We start from the raw sequence: 16,291 nt of genomic DNA on the forward strand, positions 1-16,291 counted from the left end.
AGAACATCGAGGACCCAACCAGCGCGCGATTCTGTGGTGATCGACGAATCGAACGCAGAGGAAAATGCTTGCAGTTGGTGTAGTATAGTGATCCCAGCATGGGCAGTGCATTGTCGCATTTACAGTATATATAATTATAATATGTGAAGCGTGTTCTCCGATTAAAACTCGAGCCGTTTATTAATTATTTAAGTTAGATCCAATAGTTCGATGAGTGTGATTCGCGGCAACTTCAATTGTATACAGAATTCGGCGCACGCGTCTTTCACCGGGACCCCGGCGGCCTGCTCCAACCTTAGAAACTGGCGGTGATCGGTTCGGGAAGATATCTTAATTAAGAAAATCGCAATTAACGAGAGGAGAACACTGGAAATCAGAACGAAAATCTAACTCATTATCTCGTACACGGTTGGAGTTAAATGGCACATCCGCTGAACGATCAGATCTACACTAAATCGTTCACGCCCAGGGAGTATCAGGTAAGACCACAGGTTAATCATTATCAACGAACGTTCCTTTGAATTAAATCATTGCTCAGGTCGAGTTATTCTATGCCGCGAGGAATAGGGACATCATCGTCTGTCTGGGTAAAAACTCTGAGCAGACATTTCTAGTCATCAAAGTGATACAGGAATTTGCCACAAACAACCGAAGGTTCAACTTGCACAATTTAAAGCTGCTGTTGAAACCAGCAACACTCATAATCCAAGGGTTAATCAACCAACTGTTTTTATCTGTAGAGCTTTAAGCAAAGGAGGCAAAAGGTCTGTGTATATATTAAAGAACCAGGAAAAATGCATAACCAAGGAGACATACATTCGTCAGTTGACCGACTTGAGGCCTCTGCTCTGCGAAGGTTCTTGTTCAGAAAACGAGTTCGCAGAAAGACTTGAAACATCCCATGTAAGTAACCATAATTAAAAAACTTGCACATCAATTTGATTCATGACAGGATTTTCATTTGTGATTCAAGGTATTATTAACGACGTCAAAGGCCTGTGCGCAGCTATTGAGGGAAGAGAAACTGTGCCCGAGACAGATAAACTTGGTGATCGTGGACGAGTGTCATAAATTCATAATTGATGATGATCTGAATTACATCATTCGGTCTGTCGTTCGCGTGGAGGGATCCGAAAAGGCGAGAGTGATCGGTTTAGCCGTGCCACTGTTCAGTTTGACGCACGAGCCTGGGAGATTGGAATCGGAGCTGGACAAGGTAGAGGCGACCCTCGAGTGCCAAGTGGAGACTGCTAGCGATATACTGTCCATACTAAGGTTTGTAGAAAGGTTCCAGCGCTTCTTTTTGTCTGTATTTAATAGTTGGACCACGCGTAGGTACAGCCCGAAACCGAGGGAATACGTGATCGAACACTCTGGCAGTCCAGCGGCGTCGGATCTACAGTTGTCGATCAATTTAGAGATCGTTAGAGCCGTAGAATTCCTGACTGACCATCGCCACGACCCAACAGAGATCTACACGAACGAGGAGTTCCTCGAGGACATCCAACGTATCCCGGATCCGAAGGAGAAACCCTTCGAAATGCTTCGCGACTTGCTGGAGATTCTCGAGTCCCTCGGGCCTTGGTGCGCCGATCGGGCTGCTTTGTCCCTATTGTATTTAACAGAGAAACTGAAAGTTAAAACTCCTTACGAGAGACATTACCTACTGTTGAACATGATATCTTCCGTCTTAGTGAAAATCCGTGCGATCTGTGACAGTTACTTTTCAGAGTTAAACGAGAGGGAGAGGATTTACAAGTTCACCAGCCCAAAAGTGCACAGGATATTAGAGATTCTCAAGTGTTACCAGAAACAGAAGGTCGTCAAGTCGTCGGAGGATCAAAGGAAAACCGCGAACGATAACAAGGATAAACGAGTTGACGAGGGAGCGCAACGAAACGAGAGTACAAATGAAGTAGCGAGTGAAACGGTGAAGAAGCAAACGAGGAGCGAGGAGTTTCAAAGCAGGAGAGAGAAGAGGAGCCAGAGGCAGAGACTGACCGATCCGGACTTGCTCTGCGGGGTAATCTTCGTGGACAAACCGTTTGTAGCCAAAGTATTGTTCTACCTGTTGAACGAGGTTTCGAATCAGGACGAGAAGCTCAGTTTCCTCTCGCCTCTGTACACGATCGAGAGGACCGAGGGCGATCCGATTTATTCGAAAGACGTCGAGCTGGAGCACAGAAAGCAGGAGGAGGTGTTGAAGCGGTTCAGGATCCACGAGTGCAACCTGTTGATATCCACCGCGGTGCTCGAGGAAGGTATCGACATTCCTAAGTGCAATTTCGTTATGAGATACGACTTCCCGAAGACGTATCAGTCTTACGTCCAGTGCAAGAGCAGGGCGAGGGCCGTGGACGCGGTGCACGTGCTGCTGGTGCCCAAGGAGAGCTCCGAGGAGATCGTTCGCCAGTTGGCGCAGTACCGGTACACAGAAAAAACGTTGTTGGCCAAGTGCTCGAACAACGAGCCGACGGAGGAGGAGGAGAACGAGGCAGACAGTTACGCGGATCTGATACCCTGCTACAAGCCACTGGAAGCCGAAGACGCGGCCAAGGTGACGTTCAATTCGGCCATATCGCTCGTGAACCGGTACTGCGCGAAGCTGCCCAGTGACACATTTACTCGGCTAACGCCGGAGTGGTCGATCGACAATCAAACAATCGGGGATAGTACCCTCTACACCTGTTCCCTACGGCTTCCGATCAATTCACCGTTGAAATATATCGTTACGTCGTACCCGATGCCGAATCGGGCGATGGCCAGGCGGATGGCAGCGTTACAACTCTGTGTCGATCTTCACAAGAGGAACGAGATCGACGACAACCTCCTGCCGATCGGCAAGGAGAATTTCAAGGCGAAGCCGGAAGATGTGGAAGTGCCGGCGCTTCCGGACGAGAGCAGAGTGGACCTCGCCGAGGCCAGGCCGGGCACGACGAAACGTAGACAGTATTATTACAAGAAAACCGCCGAGGCGTTGACTGACTGCAGGCCCCGCGTCGGCGTTCCCACATACCTCTATCATATAAACATGGTCCTCAGCTGTCCGTTGCCTGAGGAGCAGAACACCAGAGGCAGGCGGATCTATCCTCCCGAAGAGTCGGCCATCGGCTTCGGAATAATCACCCTCAAAGAGATACCGAAGCTCTGTCCGTTTCCCATCTACACGCGATCCGGCGAGGTCCGCGTTAAGTTGAAGCTGAGCAAACGTCCTGTGCTGATCGACGAGACACGGATCGAAAAGATTGCCGTCTTCCTCAATTACACGTTCACCAACGTGCTCAGATTACAGCAGTACCTGATGCTGTTCGACGACCCGAATACCTCAGAGAACTCTTACATGATAGTCCCGGTGAAACTGGATACCGGAGAAGACGGCGGCGGCGGTGGTGACGATGACGACGTGACGGTAGATTGGGATTTTCTCGAGTGCATTTATGAGAATCGAAACACGGTGCCGACCAAGGTCCCGGAGTCAGTCAGGAGGAATTTTCAATTCGATCCGGGCAAATACCACGACGCGGTGATCATGCCTTGGTACAGGAGCCAGGACCAGCCTCAGTATTTCTACGTCGCCGAGATCTGCACGAATCTGAATCCGAAGTCGACGTTTCCCGGCGAGGACTACGCCACGTTCGAGGAGTATTACTCGAAGAAGTATGGTATACAGATACAGAACCTGGATCAGCCCCTGCTGGACGTCGATCACACGTCGGCTAGATTGAACTTCCTGACGCCTAGGTACGTGAACAGGAAGGGCGTCGCACTGCCGACGAGTAGCGAGGAGACCAAGCGTGCGAAGCGGGAGAATCTCGAGCAGAAGCAGATACTCGTGGCCGAGCTGTGCTCGATACACCCTTTCCCAGCGTCCCTGTGGCGGCAAGCTGTCTGCCTCCCTTGCATCTTGTACAGGATCAACGCATTGTTGCTGGCTGATCAGATCCGCTGCCAAGTGGCACGGGCGATAAATCTCGGACAGGAAGATCTTGAGGCTGGCTTCGAGTGGCCGCCGTTGGACTTCGGCTGGAGCCTAAAAGAGGTCCTGAAGCGAGCCAAAGAATCAGAGAGGAGTAAGGGAGCAGCCGCGAAGCTGAACGAGGCGAATTGCAAAAGCCTGACGATCCCCGGATCCCGGATGCAAAGGACGAACGACGAATCGGGGACGAGGAACAGCATTGCCTCGAAGAATTTGTCGAGCGTAGATTGGCTGGCGTCCGAGAATCCGGGCACGATTTTGAGTTTGCCCGAACCTCTGAGGATCGATGAGTTTTCATTGAAGATCGATGACTTTTCGTGCAACAACAACAACTCGGAGCGCGTCGGGTTTCGTTCCCTGAAATCCACCGAGTCGGTGAAGATTGACGAGATACGAGAGGACGACGACGACGACGGAGGAGAGGAGTTCGATAAGCATCGAACGAATCGAGAAGAGTATAATTCGGATCTGGAGATAGGCACGTGGTCCAGTGAGCTGATAACGGAGCTGCCCTCGGACTTCGATTCGGGAGCCGCGTTTCCGGTGAATTTCACGACCCTTCCATCGGGAATCGACTTCTCTTACGTCCGTTCCGTTTCTCCGAATTTCGATTCGGACCTGAGCACCTCCTCAAACGAGGACTACTACTTCTACTCGAGCAGCGACTCCAGTTACGAGAACGACGAGAGCGAGAACGAGGACGACATCGTTGGTAAGAATAGATTCAAGATAGCTTACACTTCTGATAATGTGGCGGAGGCCGTCGAAGATGAGAAGAGAGAAATGAGTAGAAAGAAAGCCATCATGGACATGCTCGATTCCGAATTGAAGCCCGAGGACATGCTCTGGCCTTTGGATGATGACGACGGTTCCTCCTACGAGGAATATAGGAAAAACCATTTGGAGTGCTCCAAGTTGGAAGAGGCTTGCATCCTTCGAAGCGGTGCCTTCGTCCCGTTCGACGTCGCCGTTAATATCAAGAGGAGGCAGCCTCTCAATGACCCCGCCGTTTTTAATGAATCGAAGTCGATCGACAATAAGGACGACACGAACAATTTAAATGGAATCGATTCGAATGATGATGTGAAGAATGATTCGAAGGACGATTCGAAGGACGATTCGAAAATGAGACTACGACGACGACGACACGTTTCTTACGTACGAAGCGTGGTGGAGAGATTCGAAAGTGACTCAAGGAAGGTTCCGGGGGACGAGGAGAGAAGGCGTGAAGTCGGAGATAAGAGTTCGGAGAATCCGCGATGTTACCAAGGAGAGAATCTGTTCAGCTTCGATCATCAGCCGGAGCTGGAAAATCACCCGGGGCCGAGTCCCAGTTTGATTCTACAGGCATTGACCATGTCCAACGCGAACGACGGGATCAATTTGGAGAGGCTCGAGACTATCGGAGATTCGTTCCTCAAGTACGCGATTACTACGTACTTGTATTGCACCTACGAGAACATTCACGAGGGGAAGCTGAGTCATCTCAGGTCGAAACAGGTGCGTGAGATAATTTTCTGATAGATAAATACGACAGCGAATAGAAATCTTTGTCGATTCACCTCATTGTCATCGGTCTTCGATTGACGGTTTCGTTACAATTTTCAGGTGAGCAACTTGAACCTGTACAGGCTGGGCCGACGAAAGTGTTTGGGGGAGAGCATGATCGCGACCAAATTCGAGCCTCACGACAATTGGTTACCGCCCTGCTACTACGTGCCAAAGGAATTAGAGCAAGCCCTTATTGAATCCGGTGTGGTCCCCTCGTCGACGTGGGCCGGCCACGACTTCCAGATCGTTCAACGGAACGATGACGGTGCCGACGACGAATTAACGAAGAACGACGAAGAGCGGGAAGCGACAGCAAGTAATCCCAGCAAGGAGGCTGCCGGGATTGCTAGTAAAGCCCTGACGGAGATAGTGAGGCGAACGGAACTGCGACTGGAGTCGATGAGATCGGAGGCGGACGCCGCAGCGGATCCTGCCGCTGTCACTTGTTTCATTCCGTACAACCTGATAACTCAGCACAGCATCCCGGACAAGAGCATCGCGGACTGCGTCGAGGCGCTAATCGGTGCTTACCTTATCGCCTGCGGTCCCAGAGGAGCTCTGCTCTTCATGGCTTGGCTGGGAATTCACGTGCTGCCAACGGAAGAGGTCACACTCGTCCAGGAACGCGAACCGGAGGACAGAATTCCCGGGAGCACTCCCTACGCGAGAGGCGTCGACAGCAACGGTCAAACCACTTGGACCCAGGTCGGTTTAACCGTATCATGGTATATTCGAAAATAACAGCGACTGACGATGATGGTCGATCGAATTCGTAGATGCGGTACGGGAGATTGGGGGAGCCGCAGAATCCTCTTCTGCATCATACCGCCGAGCCCGAGGAAGAGTTGAGCCGGATGCTGGACGGATACGAGGATCTCGAGAAAAACATCGGGTACAAGTTCCGCGATATGAGTTACCTGCTTCAGGCGTTCACCCACGCTTCCTACCAGCCGAACAGGCTCACGGATTGCTACCAGAGGCTCGAGTTTCTAGGAGACGCTGTTCTAGGTACGTTCGAAACAATCAACGAATAATGGTAGGCACACGATAATTTCCTAACGATCCGTCGACTCCGATCGTCGTAGATTATTTGATAACGAGGCATCTCTACGAAGACTCGAGGCAACACTCACCGGGTGCGCTTACTGATCTACGCTCGGCGCTGGTCAACAACACGATATTCGCCTCGCTGGCGGTGAGGTGCGGGTTCCACAAATATTTCAGGCATCTCTCGCCGGGCCTCTGCGTCGTGATAAACCGTTTCGTCAGGATACAAGAGGAGAACGGGCATTCGATCAGCGAAGAGGTGCATACATACATAAATCCGATCATTTATGATCACAACTTCGTCGAGAACCTCTTAACATTTTTTGGCTGTTAAATGTTCATTGTCGGCGCAGTACTATTTGATCGGCGACGAGGAATGCGAGGAAGCCGAAGATGTTGAAGTGCCGAAAGCTCTCGGAGACGTTTTCGAGTCCCTGGCTGGTGCGATTTACTTAGACAGCGGCATGTCTCTCGACGCTGTTTGGAGCGTCTACTACGCTATCATGAAAAACGAAATCGGTACGTGAGATATATCTCGGATTCGATTCCGTCGGTCTGATTTCGTTTCGTCGATTCGTACATTCGTTCTTTCATTCGTTCATTCATTCATTCTTTTCTCTTGTTTTTCCCTTCCTTCGCAGAACAATTCAGCACGAACGTGCCCAAGTCTCCAATCAGGGAGCTGTTGGAATTGGAGCCGGAGACGGCCAAGTTCGGGAAGCCGGAGAAGCTGGCTGACGGCAGACGAGTTCGAGTGACCGTCGACGTGTTCGGAAAAGGATCGTTCAAGGGGATCGGCAGGAATTATCGAATAGCCAAGTGTACCGCGGCCAAATGCGCCCTGAAGAAGCTGAAACGTTCTCAGAACAGTTATCACAAAGAGAAACTTTGATACGATCGATACGATCGAACGAAAACTTCGAACCATTAGACAAATTTTCTCGCTCTAATCCATTCCTAATGATTACACGTTTTCTATTGTAGGTATTGTACAATTACAAATTCCATCGACGAACCGGTCGACAGATCATCGGCATTTTATTAATATTAGAGAAAAGACAAGTTCCTTTAGAGAAGACTTCTTGTGCGAATCGTTATTTAAACCTGGGCGAACACATCTTTTTATACACGTATCGATATATCGTTAATTGTATCATAACGTTGTAATATAAATACACTACAAATGCGAGAGTGAATGCAAGCCTCGTTTCGTTTATCTTCTACTGGCTAGTCATTTAATTGTATCAATTAAATCCGTGAAGATATGTTAATGAAACAATGCAGGCACTTAGATAGGACCCTTCTCAAGGTTCCTTATAAATATCACCAAATTCTCCTCATTAGAACCAAAGTTATTGCAATTTTAATTGCAGACTTCTGATCAGAAATTAAATAACTGTTATACTACTTGTTCGTTTCATTACTATTAACGAACCGGATAAGGTATTTTAATAAAACTTGAGAGGCACTTAAATGGGAGCCTTCTGAAGGTTCCTTATAAATTTCATCGAATTTTCTGTATCAAAGCCAAAGTTATTACAATTTTGATTAAAGAGTTCCAATACAAAACTGAATAACTGTTACACTTCTTTTAATTACTAGCGCACCGGTTAAGATATCTTAATGAGAATCCTCGGATACTTAGATAGGTCCATCCTGAACATTCCATTAAAATTTCATCGAGATCGATACGGTGGAAATCAAGATATTTGAATTTTCGTACAGACGTATGCGTTTTACATGTGGCAGGCGAAGGTAGGTACATACAGCGTTAAGCGAGGACAGATATTCTAGCTGCGGCGGCCATGTTTTATCCGGAAAGTAACAGGAACATAGGATGATAGTGGAGGTCGATTCTGTGAAAGACAAGGAACGCTATATACCGTGCGACAAGGACAGATATAGATCGTGGAACCGACCATGGGAAGTACGATGGCCGCTTCGGGTTGACCAATCGCACCGATGCGCATGATGGCCGCTGGCACGTAGACTAATCATATCGCGTCGACGAAATGATTGGTGCGGGTTATCTCGCGGTGATTGGCATACGCGACGATAGTGTCGTATGCACCGGCGCGATGTAATTGATCAACGGTAGCGGCCATCTTACTTCCGAAGGTTGGTTACTATGTCTCTCCTTGTCGCATGGTATATAGCGTTCCTTGTCTTTCACAGAATCGACCTCCATTGTCATCCTAAGTTTCTGTTACTTTCCGGATAAAACATGGCCGCCACAGCCAGAACATCTATCCTCGCTTAACGCTGTATGTGCCTACCTTCGTCTGCCACATGTAAAACGCATACGTCTGTACGGAAATGTAAATATCTTGATTTCCAGCGTATCAATCACGATGAAATTTTAATGGAATGTTCAGTATGGGCCTAAGTGTCCGGGATTTTCATTTAGTTAATAATAACTACAAAACTGACTGGTAGAACAGTTGACTAAATAATTCTCGATAGACACTTGTAGTTGAAATCGTCGTAACTTAGCTTATCACGGCCGGAAATGTTTTAAACGATAGATGTATCTCTAACTTATCAGTTTGTTTATTTTAATAGGTTAACGAAGGATACTTGAATAAATTGTGAGTAATCGTTGCTACTTTAATCGACCAGAAAAACAATTTTCAGGAAATCTTTTCCTAATAACTTCACGAATTTTTATTTATGGTTAAAGTCTGGCCATTTACGTATCCCTATCAAATCGGCTGTAGACCGGCGGATCGACCGTGAGTAATACTTATTTTATCAACAATGTCATGTGCTTAAAATCGATCGGGACCATTATTATTCAATTAACAAGTCGAGTAAATTCGGCATATTCCGGATGAACAATTCCCTCGAGGAGAGGATTGCAAATCGTTTATTAATTAAATAGAAAAGCTCTTGGCCCAATTAAAAACTCGCCTAAGTACAAATTCGCCCGTGCAGAAGCCCAGTGTCATCGATATACGTATGTACAATTAAATAATTAGTCAGTGGTTCGCCCGTTCACGCGACGCTGCAAATTTTCGTCTCCGACTTGTTTATTTGTCATAATTCCTTCTTCGAATTGTCGTTGGGAAGCGACAACGATCCCCTGACGGATCTACTCTCGAGAGAAACACATGTCTGCGACTCCACCGCCTTTTTCTTCAGCAGAGATGCCCCTGTGAATCCTGCGAAACGAAAGTTTTCAGTGCTCTGTCCTCCTAACGAAGCCCCATGCACGGGCGGAGATCTCGTTGTGAACTTCTATGTTTCACGCATTCATTAAATTTACCTAGAATGCCACAGCCCAACGCGGCTAGTCCTCCTGCTTTTAAACCCGCGATCAACCCGATGGGTCCTCCAATGCAAGTACCGATCACGGCGCCTGCCAATGGATACATGCCAACTTTGTATCTGGCTGCCTTCTGTAGGAATTTCTCACCCTCGTTCACATTCAAACTCGTCTCTTCAATTCCCTCTTCGGCTCTCTCCACCAGCTCCTTCTGTGCCTAATGTCGTTCAAGAAAAATGAGCTGATGAGATCGAAACGAATCTAAAAAATGTAACATTGATTCTCAGTTAAATTTATAAAATAATAATAATGATTGATTACATCGACGATCTTGTTGAAGTCGATGAACAGCTGATACAACTGATGAATGTCTCCCTGCAGACTGTTCCAGGCATGCAGGCATGTCTGTTGTCTTTGCAGCTGCTGCTGTTCCTCGTGCAACTGAATCTGTTTCTCGTCAAGTGGATGGTCCTCGGTGTCGTCTTCATCTACGGGTAAGTGGTGCAAGTCTGGCGGTGGCAAGCTCAACTGCAATTCTATTTGGAAATTCTCGGGGTAAGCAAAACGATGACGAACAACTGATCGAAAATCAGATCAGATACAAACCCATATACTCTTTGATAGCGTTCAGGATACTGTCTCTAGCGTTAGCAGTCAGTTTGTCGAACTGGTTGATGTCACTATCGAGCACTTGGGACCTCAACGTGTCCATTTGATAAAGAAGCTCCTTCAACTGTTTCACAATCCTCGAAACGTTCACATGTTCTTTGTGTATCTTCTCCCAGTCCTTTTGGGCTTCGTACTGAAAACGAAAAGGAAACCATATGTCAAGATGATACAGAATAAATAAATAAATTCGAATCGTCTCCTACTTTGTTAATATTATTTTTATGCCTCCTCAAAAGGTCCACATGATGCGGTATAGCGACGTTGAAATTGTTTATTTGTATTTCTAAACGCCTGATCGGCTGTTTCATTCCTAGGTTCTCGAAAGCCATTCTATTTTCGTTTATATCACTTTCGCGTATTAAAAATAGATCTGGTTCTCATTGTTTCTTTCTGGATCGAAATCACTTTCACGAGATCAAAACCAGTAATTGTTTGGAACTCTCTTTGAACTTTGAACGTGAAAATTTGTTGACCCCAGATGAGAGGTGAAAAATAGAGATCAGCTGATTTAAAGGGGCTCAGCGCAAACAGCGCAACTGCGTTTGATTCTTGGATTCGTGATGGAAAAGGAAGCCAGCTTCGGTCGCGTTCTACAGAGGGCATTGTAGATACTATTTTGTTTGAACGCGACGAATTCGGTAGAACGTCGATACTGTCGTTTCAGATAAGTGTTTGTAAGGTTTCATCAATTTTGTTTTTCCAAAACTACCGAAGCTTCAAACGATTCTTGGATCTTCTAAATATATCATTCCTCTAGCTTCATACATTTTTTCAGCTCTACTATAAATATGTTCTGTTGTATAATCAAGTGATTTATTCTTTCAGAGCCGGCTACACCTAAATTACCTGATCCTACACCCTTGATGATTATATTTTAATTAAGCTTGCAGTTAACGATGCTCCGATAAAGATAAGTTTTGAAAAATCCCAGGGAAGGGAGCCAGAGAATCGTCGAGGATGTCCCTGACGTCCGAGACGAGTTAATTAACACCTCCCCACCTGGATGGCTGCAGCAGCCAGAGCCAGGTCCTCGAAGGCTTTTGAAAAAAACCACTGCTTTTTCCGACCCCCTTACGGGGTTGGGTAATTAAGACGTAGTTTCTTTCATTTAGATACCGAATTCTAAAGTAGACCATTTTCATTTTATTTCACCAGAACTTTAATTCGACTGTATTTAACGTTGTTCAACCCATGAATAGGAGGCTGGTTTCAGAATTTAATTTGGATAAGGGAAAGGGTGGTAGGTACATCGTCATTTTCTCTCTCTCTCTCTCTCTCTCTCTCTCTCTCTCTCCGGGATCGATGGATCCGTTCTGGATCGAGAACGGTAGAACCGTAATGGAGCGTGTGCCGTTGACACGACGACGACGTTGAACGACGGAATATTTTCCACCCCTCCCTGTTTCCGTCGATCAACCAATTAGGCTCCCCAAACCACCCCCAGCCACCTACTAAAAAGCTTTTATACTTAAACGAGAAATTCCCGCTGACATATTCCGCGGCACTCTCGCAAAAAATGTATTGCTAACAATTTCTGTTTACCGTTGTATCTTCGTTTAAAAAATCGTTCGGAGAGAGAGAGAGGCGAAAAGCGATGTTAGGCCCGGTAAATAGGGGGATCGGTTCTCCACGCTTGGCAGCGTTAATTGACGGAATTAGAGGGCAGCCAGCGAAATTGCAAGCCAGATTTTCGAAGCTGGCCCTCCTCTTTGGGGAGGTAGGCGGTGCGGAATATGTATAGTCGATCGGTCGAGTGTTCATCGCCGGATCATTCGCGCGGATTCCGATTTTAATTAATGACGCGAGCAACCCCCAAATTCGGACACGAGCACACGATTCAACGGTTATCGCTGATTGCTGACCCGGAATCTACCTGACCGTGCCCGAACCTCAACGAACCCGGCGATTCTATTTTTTAGCCGCTCACACCCTGACCTTTATGTTCGCTTCATCGTGGTGATAGGAAGAGATGCATGTACCTTCGGAGCGTCGTTTCTGCCAGCCAAGCTCTTGTCAAGATTCAAATGCCTTTTGATAATCCAAAATCGCAACATATTTCCTTAATCGATTGAACCTGTGAAGACATCTGTATGGAACTTGATAGACACTTGGCCAGATCCTTTCTAAATATTACTTTCGAGTTTCATGCAATTCTATCTGGGAGGAAGAAAATTATAACAATTTAAGCGAATCCGTTCTCAGGATTATAAACATTCATTATATCAATATCCTGAATATTTTTCTTGAATTTCTTACAACTGCATCACGGTGTTATGTACATCACGTAAAATCGCGTTTTTTCGTTGGGCGGCAGGATTGATTTTGTTTATTTATGAAACTCAAGCCGAGCAGGGGGATACTTTTGAAGGAGTTCCGAGATCTTAGGTCTTACCTCGCCGCCCATCCCTCCACCTCTAAATGGGATTATCGGATAATCCCGTAAGCCGTTTGGAATATTTCGGACCTGGAACTGGTAAGGGGTATCATCCCCTATCTTCCTTTTCCCTGCCACTCACCCTCCTAAGCTGTATCATGCCCGTGACCACTCGCAGATTACACTGTACGTTTCCTCCAAAGTATCTGGATAGTTTTATCCCCGATAGTTTTCAGAAATTTCTTCTTTTTAATACATTGAATAGAAATTGACGAGACATCGGGGATTAGCAATGTCTCTCTCTCTCTCTCTCTGTTTTGAGTCTCCAGATCATTTCAGCTCGTAATTAACCAAATTCATTGAAAGGGAATCGGTCAAAGTATCCCGTGCGTATGAATCTTTCAAACGTGCGTCAGGATTTCTTGAGAGCCGTTTCAAAAATTGTCGAAGAGCATATCGATCGATCAACAGGTCTTAAGTTCGAAGGGAAATATCGAGGGCGATAAAAACCGGTTAATCCCACCCCGTGCGCGTTATTTCAATCTTGGCCGGGAGATAAGTGAGACGGATATTAATCAAAGAAGGCTTTGCCTCCGGTAAGATTTCGTTTTCAAACTTTTTCCCGTCCGACGTTTCTGGACATTAATCAGGGCCGTCTTTGCTACCTCGTTCATCATCCCTTCCGTCTTCGTTTCACGGTGGCGTGACGTCGAAATCAAACTCCTTAAAGAGAAGCGTAAGAAACCGTACGATGCCAAAGTCAACGGTTTTTCAGAGGAATTATAGAAAAAGAATCGATGGTCCTCGATCAGTCAACGCGTATGTACTGCTGCTGGCCCGTCACTCGCACGTCGATCGGATTGTCAACGAGCTTCCCTGGACGAGTTTCCATCATTGCGACACACGCCAATGCGATTTACCTATCACGTTTATCATTCCTGTCGGTGACTCGGTAAAACATTGTCCGAGCAAATCCTGTTTAAACGAATTTTCGACACGTTTTCGATATGGATCTTATTCGGATTCACTGCAAATCATAGCCATCCACAATCACAAACGATGTTACGATATTACTCTGATCTTTCTTTTCAACATTTCATTTTCCATTACCTGGCGTGTAGTCTCAGTAGCTTCCCGAGGTTGTAACGGGAGATTTCACCACGACGCAAACGGACCGTCTTATCTGAATCCAAACTTAAACGTGGTTAAGTCAATAGCGGAACTAAAACTAACTAAGCCTGGGAGTCTTCGATTAGTTTCCCAGCCAGGAAACTCTCAACTAAACCACAGATCCCAATTCCAGTGATAAACCGCAAAAACGAAGCCTGAGTCTATTCAAACAAAATGCCATTGAGTGACACGTACGATTCTTCGAAATTTCCACATTATTTATTTAAACAGATTACGGATCGAATGGTTTGGAAATATTCTCATACATACTACTTGTCCAGTAGTACGTCTTTGATGATTTTCAGGACATTCGGTACGCTGTAATCGGAGATAGAGAATGATAAAGTCATGTTTGAAACAACGAACCGACAGGTTTCTACCGCGACTGTACCAGCACTAATCAGGCACTCAGCGCATTCTATTACATAATATTGAGTCTGTACGATTCTGGAGCGCGCAGTGCACCGTACGACGCAGTTGAATCAACATATTATCGCGCATAAAACACCTTGAAAAAGATTGGCGAAAATCCAGCTTGCGGCGATGAAACGTTGGGAAGGGAAAACTGCGATCGTGACCGGTGCCGGATCCGGTATCGGTGAAGCCGTGGCTCTCGCCCTGATCCGGCACAACGTGAACGTGATCGGATTGGACGTGGGTGACTTCCATGTCTTACGGAATGAAACAGAGAGCAACAGATTGAAATTGGTCAAGGCAGACGTCAGCTCCAAGAAAGATCTCGAAGATGCTTTCGGCTTCGCGGAGGAACGTGGAGGAGTCGATATTCTGGTGAACAGCGCTGGTGTCGTGGATTACAAACGAATAATTGGTAAAAAAATCTCACGATTATCTGATCATCGAAACGTTATGCGTTGCACTGCTTGTTTCTCTAGACAGCGACGTGGAGACGTTCCAGAGGCTACTGAACATCAACGTTTTGGGCATGTCCTGGTGCACGAAGCTAGCCGTGGAATCGATGCGGAAGAGGAACGTCGAAGGGCACGTGATCAACATCAACAGGTACTAAAAGAGTAAGGTAATCTCTGAGGTACGTCTAAATTTCTTTATTTGCCAAGCGTTTTGGGACACGAGATTCCTTGGAGGCCTCTGAGCGAGTCCGACGGTAGCAACGGGTTGAACTTGTATCCGGCGTGCAAGCATGCCTGCGTAGCTATGACGCACACGGTGCGTCGCGAACTGGCTACGATGGACGAACCGAAAATTCGTATCACTGTACGTTATTTATATTTTATCGGAAAGACAAGTACTAATTCGACTTTTTCAGAGTATCTCACCTGGACTGGTTAAGACCAATATAGCCAAACATGCGAGCGAAGTGGCGAAGATTTTAGAGGAACTGCCAGCATTGCTGCCTGAAGATGTTGCCGATGCTGTGATCTACGCTCTTGGCACGCGACCTCAGGTCCAAGTAAGGTTCGAACGTTTGATCGATCAGACAGTCTTGGGAGGATTGAATCTGATCGATCGATTTCAGATAACGGAGCTGACCATCCAACGTACCGGCGAGGCCTGAACAACGAGTCCCTCAAACGTTCCACCGGTGAAACTGATTCGAAGACAAAAAATGTAATGTAGAATAGAACGAGAAATGGTAAAATCTGCAATGCGTAATGGGAGAATCACGGTATTTCCTGATAAGGGAGAAAGTTCACTGGCAGGCAAGGGAGGGGAATCACTCAAGGGGGATGAAAAAACGATGGCTGGGATGGTCTCAACTTTTCTCATATCGTTTCGCTTTACTTGTTCGTTATTACCCCGCGAGGATGAGTAAAATTAATGGCTCCCATTTGGAACTGTTCCCGCGGAGCTCCATATTTTTTTTTCATTTAACTCGGGAATTGATAATTAACGTTCGTCGAAGCCAGATCCGCGATTTATTCAAACAATGATCGTCAAATAAAATTTCTCGAACGACGACACCGTCATTTATTTATTGTCCCGTCAGTACGTCCCCGGCGCTTCGAATAAGGGAGAAACTCCGTGGGCCCGACAGAACTGGCGATACGAAGACTTTATAGATTAAAAATCCCAGTACCTCGGTTTCCAGGAGATTCGAACTGTCCTCTGGGTAAAGTACAATTTTTGGGAATACCGTTCGAGTATCGTAACGACCGGCAGTCGAAGATGGCAGCCGATGTCATGGTTCACCGGTAATTGAACGATTCAATTTGGTGTGCCTGCTCTCCGGCCCAATCAACGAAACGGCTCTTAAAGATCG

At 46.6% G+C, this 16,291-nt stretch overlaps 3 protein-coding genes across 4 annotated transcripts; 2 read left to right on the forward strand and 1 right to left on the reverse strand.

Annotated features, from left to right (window-relative positions):
- Nucleotides 1-77: 77 nt before the first annotated feature.
- Nucleotides 78-8,148, forward strand: Dcr-1 (Endoribonuclease Dcr-1). The gene is made up of 10 exons (XM_018036584.2): nt 78-479; nt 539-654; nt 741-903; nt 974-1,275; nt 1,336-5,476; nt 5,585-6,232; nt 6,304-6,535; nt 6,613-6,833; nt 6,928-7,093; nt 7,216-8,148. The coding sequence occupies exons 1-10, from the start codon at nt 420-422 to the stop codon at nt 7,464-7,466; spliced, it is 6,300 nt and encodes a 2,099-aa protein (XP_017892073.1). The 5' UTR covers nt 78-419; the 3' UTR covers nt 7,467-8,148.
- Nucleotides 8,149-9,212: 1,064 nt separating this feature from the next.
- Nucleotides 9,213-11,077, reverse strand: Syx17 (syntaxin 17). The gene is made up of 5 exons (XM_018036585.2): nt 10,712-11,077; nt 10,446-10,641; nt 10,161-10,375; nt 9,840-10,056; nt 9,213-9,735 (listed from the first exon to the last, which is right to left on the reverse strand). The coding sequence occupies exons 1-5, from the start codon at nt 10,835-10,837 to the stop codon at nt 9,611-9,613; spliced, it is 879 nt and encodes a 292-aa protein (XP_017892074.1). The 5' UTR covers nt 10,838-11,077; the 3' UTR covers nt 9,213-9,610.
- A 3,420-nt stretch (nt 11,078-14,497) lies between these two features.
- On the forward strand, nt 14,498-15,990 carry LOC108632177 (farnesol dehydrogenase). Of its 2 annotated transcripts, none has more exons than XM_026819495.1 (5): nt 14,498-14,881; nt 14,946-15,072; nt 15,129-15,285; nt 15,338-15,486; nt 15,548-15,990. In XM_026819495.1, the coding sequence occupies exons 1-5, from the start codon at nt 14,596-14,598 to the stop codon at nt 15,549-15,551; spliced, it is 723 nt and encodes a 240-aa protein (XP_026675296.1). In that variant the 5' UTR covers nt 14,498-14,595; the 3' UTR covers nt 15,552-15,990. The 2 variants fall into 2 exon arrangements, with proteins under 2 accessions (XP_026675296.1, XP_017892075.1); XM_018036586.2 differs by having other exon boundaries at nt 15,338-15,481.
- Nucleotides 15,991-16,291: the final 301 nt, after the last annotated feature.

Source organism: Ceratina calcarata, unplaced genomic scaffold (assembly GCF_001652005.2).
Source record: "Ceratina calcarata isolate Rehan_Ccalc_2016 unplaced genomic scaffold, ASM165200v1 scaffold151.2, whole genome shotgun sequence".
In the NCBI taxonomy this organism is placed as follows: domain Eukaryota; kingdom Metazoa; phylum Arthropoda; class Insecta; order Hymenoptera; family Apidae; genus Ceratina; species Ceratina calcarata.

Bases quoted from the DNA above. Each gene is read 5' to 3' on its own strand.
- LOC108632177 (XM_018036586.2), top strand. From the start codon at position 14,596: ATGAAACGTTGGGAAGGGAAAACTGCGATCGTGACCGGTGCCGGATCC. The intron at 14,882-14,945 runs GTAAAAAAATCT...TTGTTTCTCTAG, and splicing joins GGATTACAAACGAATAATTG to ACAGCGACGTGGAGACGTTC. The intron at 15,286-15,337 runs GTACGTTATTTA...CGACTTTTTCAG, and splicing joins AACCGAAAATTCGTATCACT to AGTATCTCACCTGGACTGGT.
- Dcr-1 (XM_018036584.2), top strand. From the start codon at position 420: ATGGCACATCCGCTGAACGATCAGATCTACACTAAATCGTTCACGCCC. The intron at 480-538 runs GTAAGACCACAG...ATCATTGCTCAG, and splicing joins TCACGCCCAGGGAGTATCAG to GTCGAGTTATTCTATGCCGC. The intron at 655-740 runs GTTCAACTTGCA...TTTTATCTGTAG, and splicing joins TTTGCCACAAACAACCGAAG to AGCTTTAAGCAAAGGAGGCA.
- Syx17 (XM_018036585.2), bottom strand. From the start codon at position 10,837: ATGGCTTTCGAGAACCTAGGAATGAAACAGCCGATCAGGCGTTTAGAA. The intron at 10,642-10,711 runs GTAGGAGACGAT...TTTCGTTTTCAG, and splicing joins ATAAAAATAATATTAACAAA to TACGAAGCCCAAAAGGACTG. The intron at 10,057-10,160 runs GTAATCAATCAT...GAACGACATTAG, and splicing joins ACTTCAACAAGATCGTCGAT to GCACAGAAGGAGCTGGTGGA.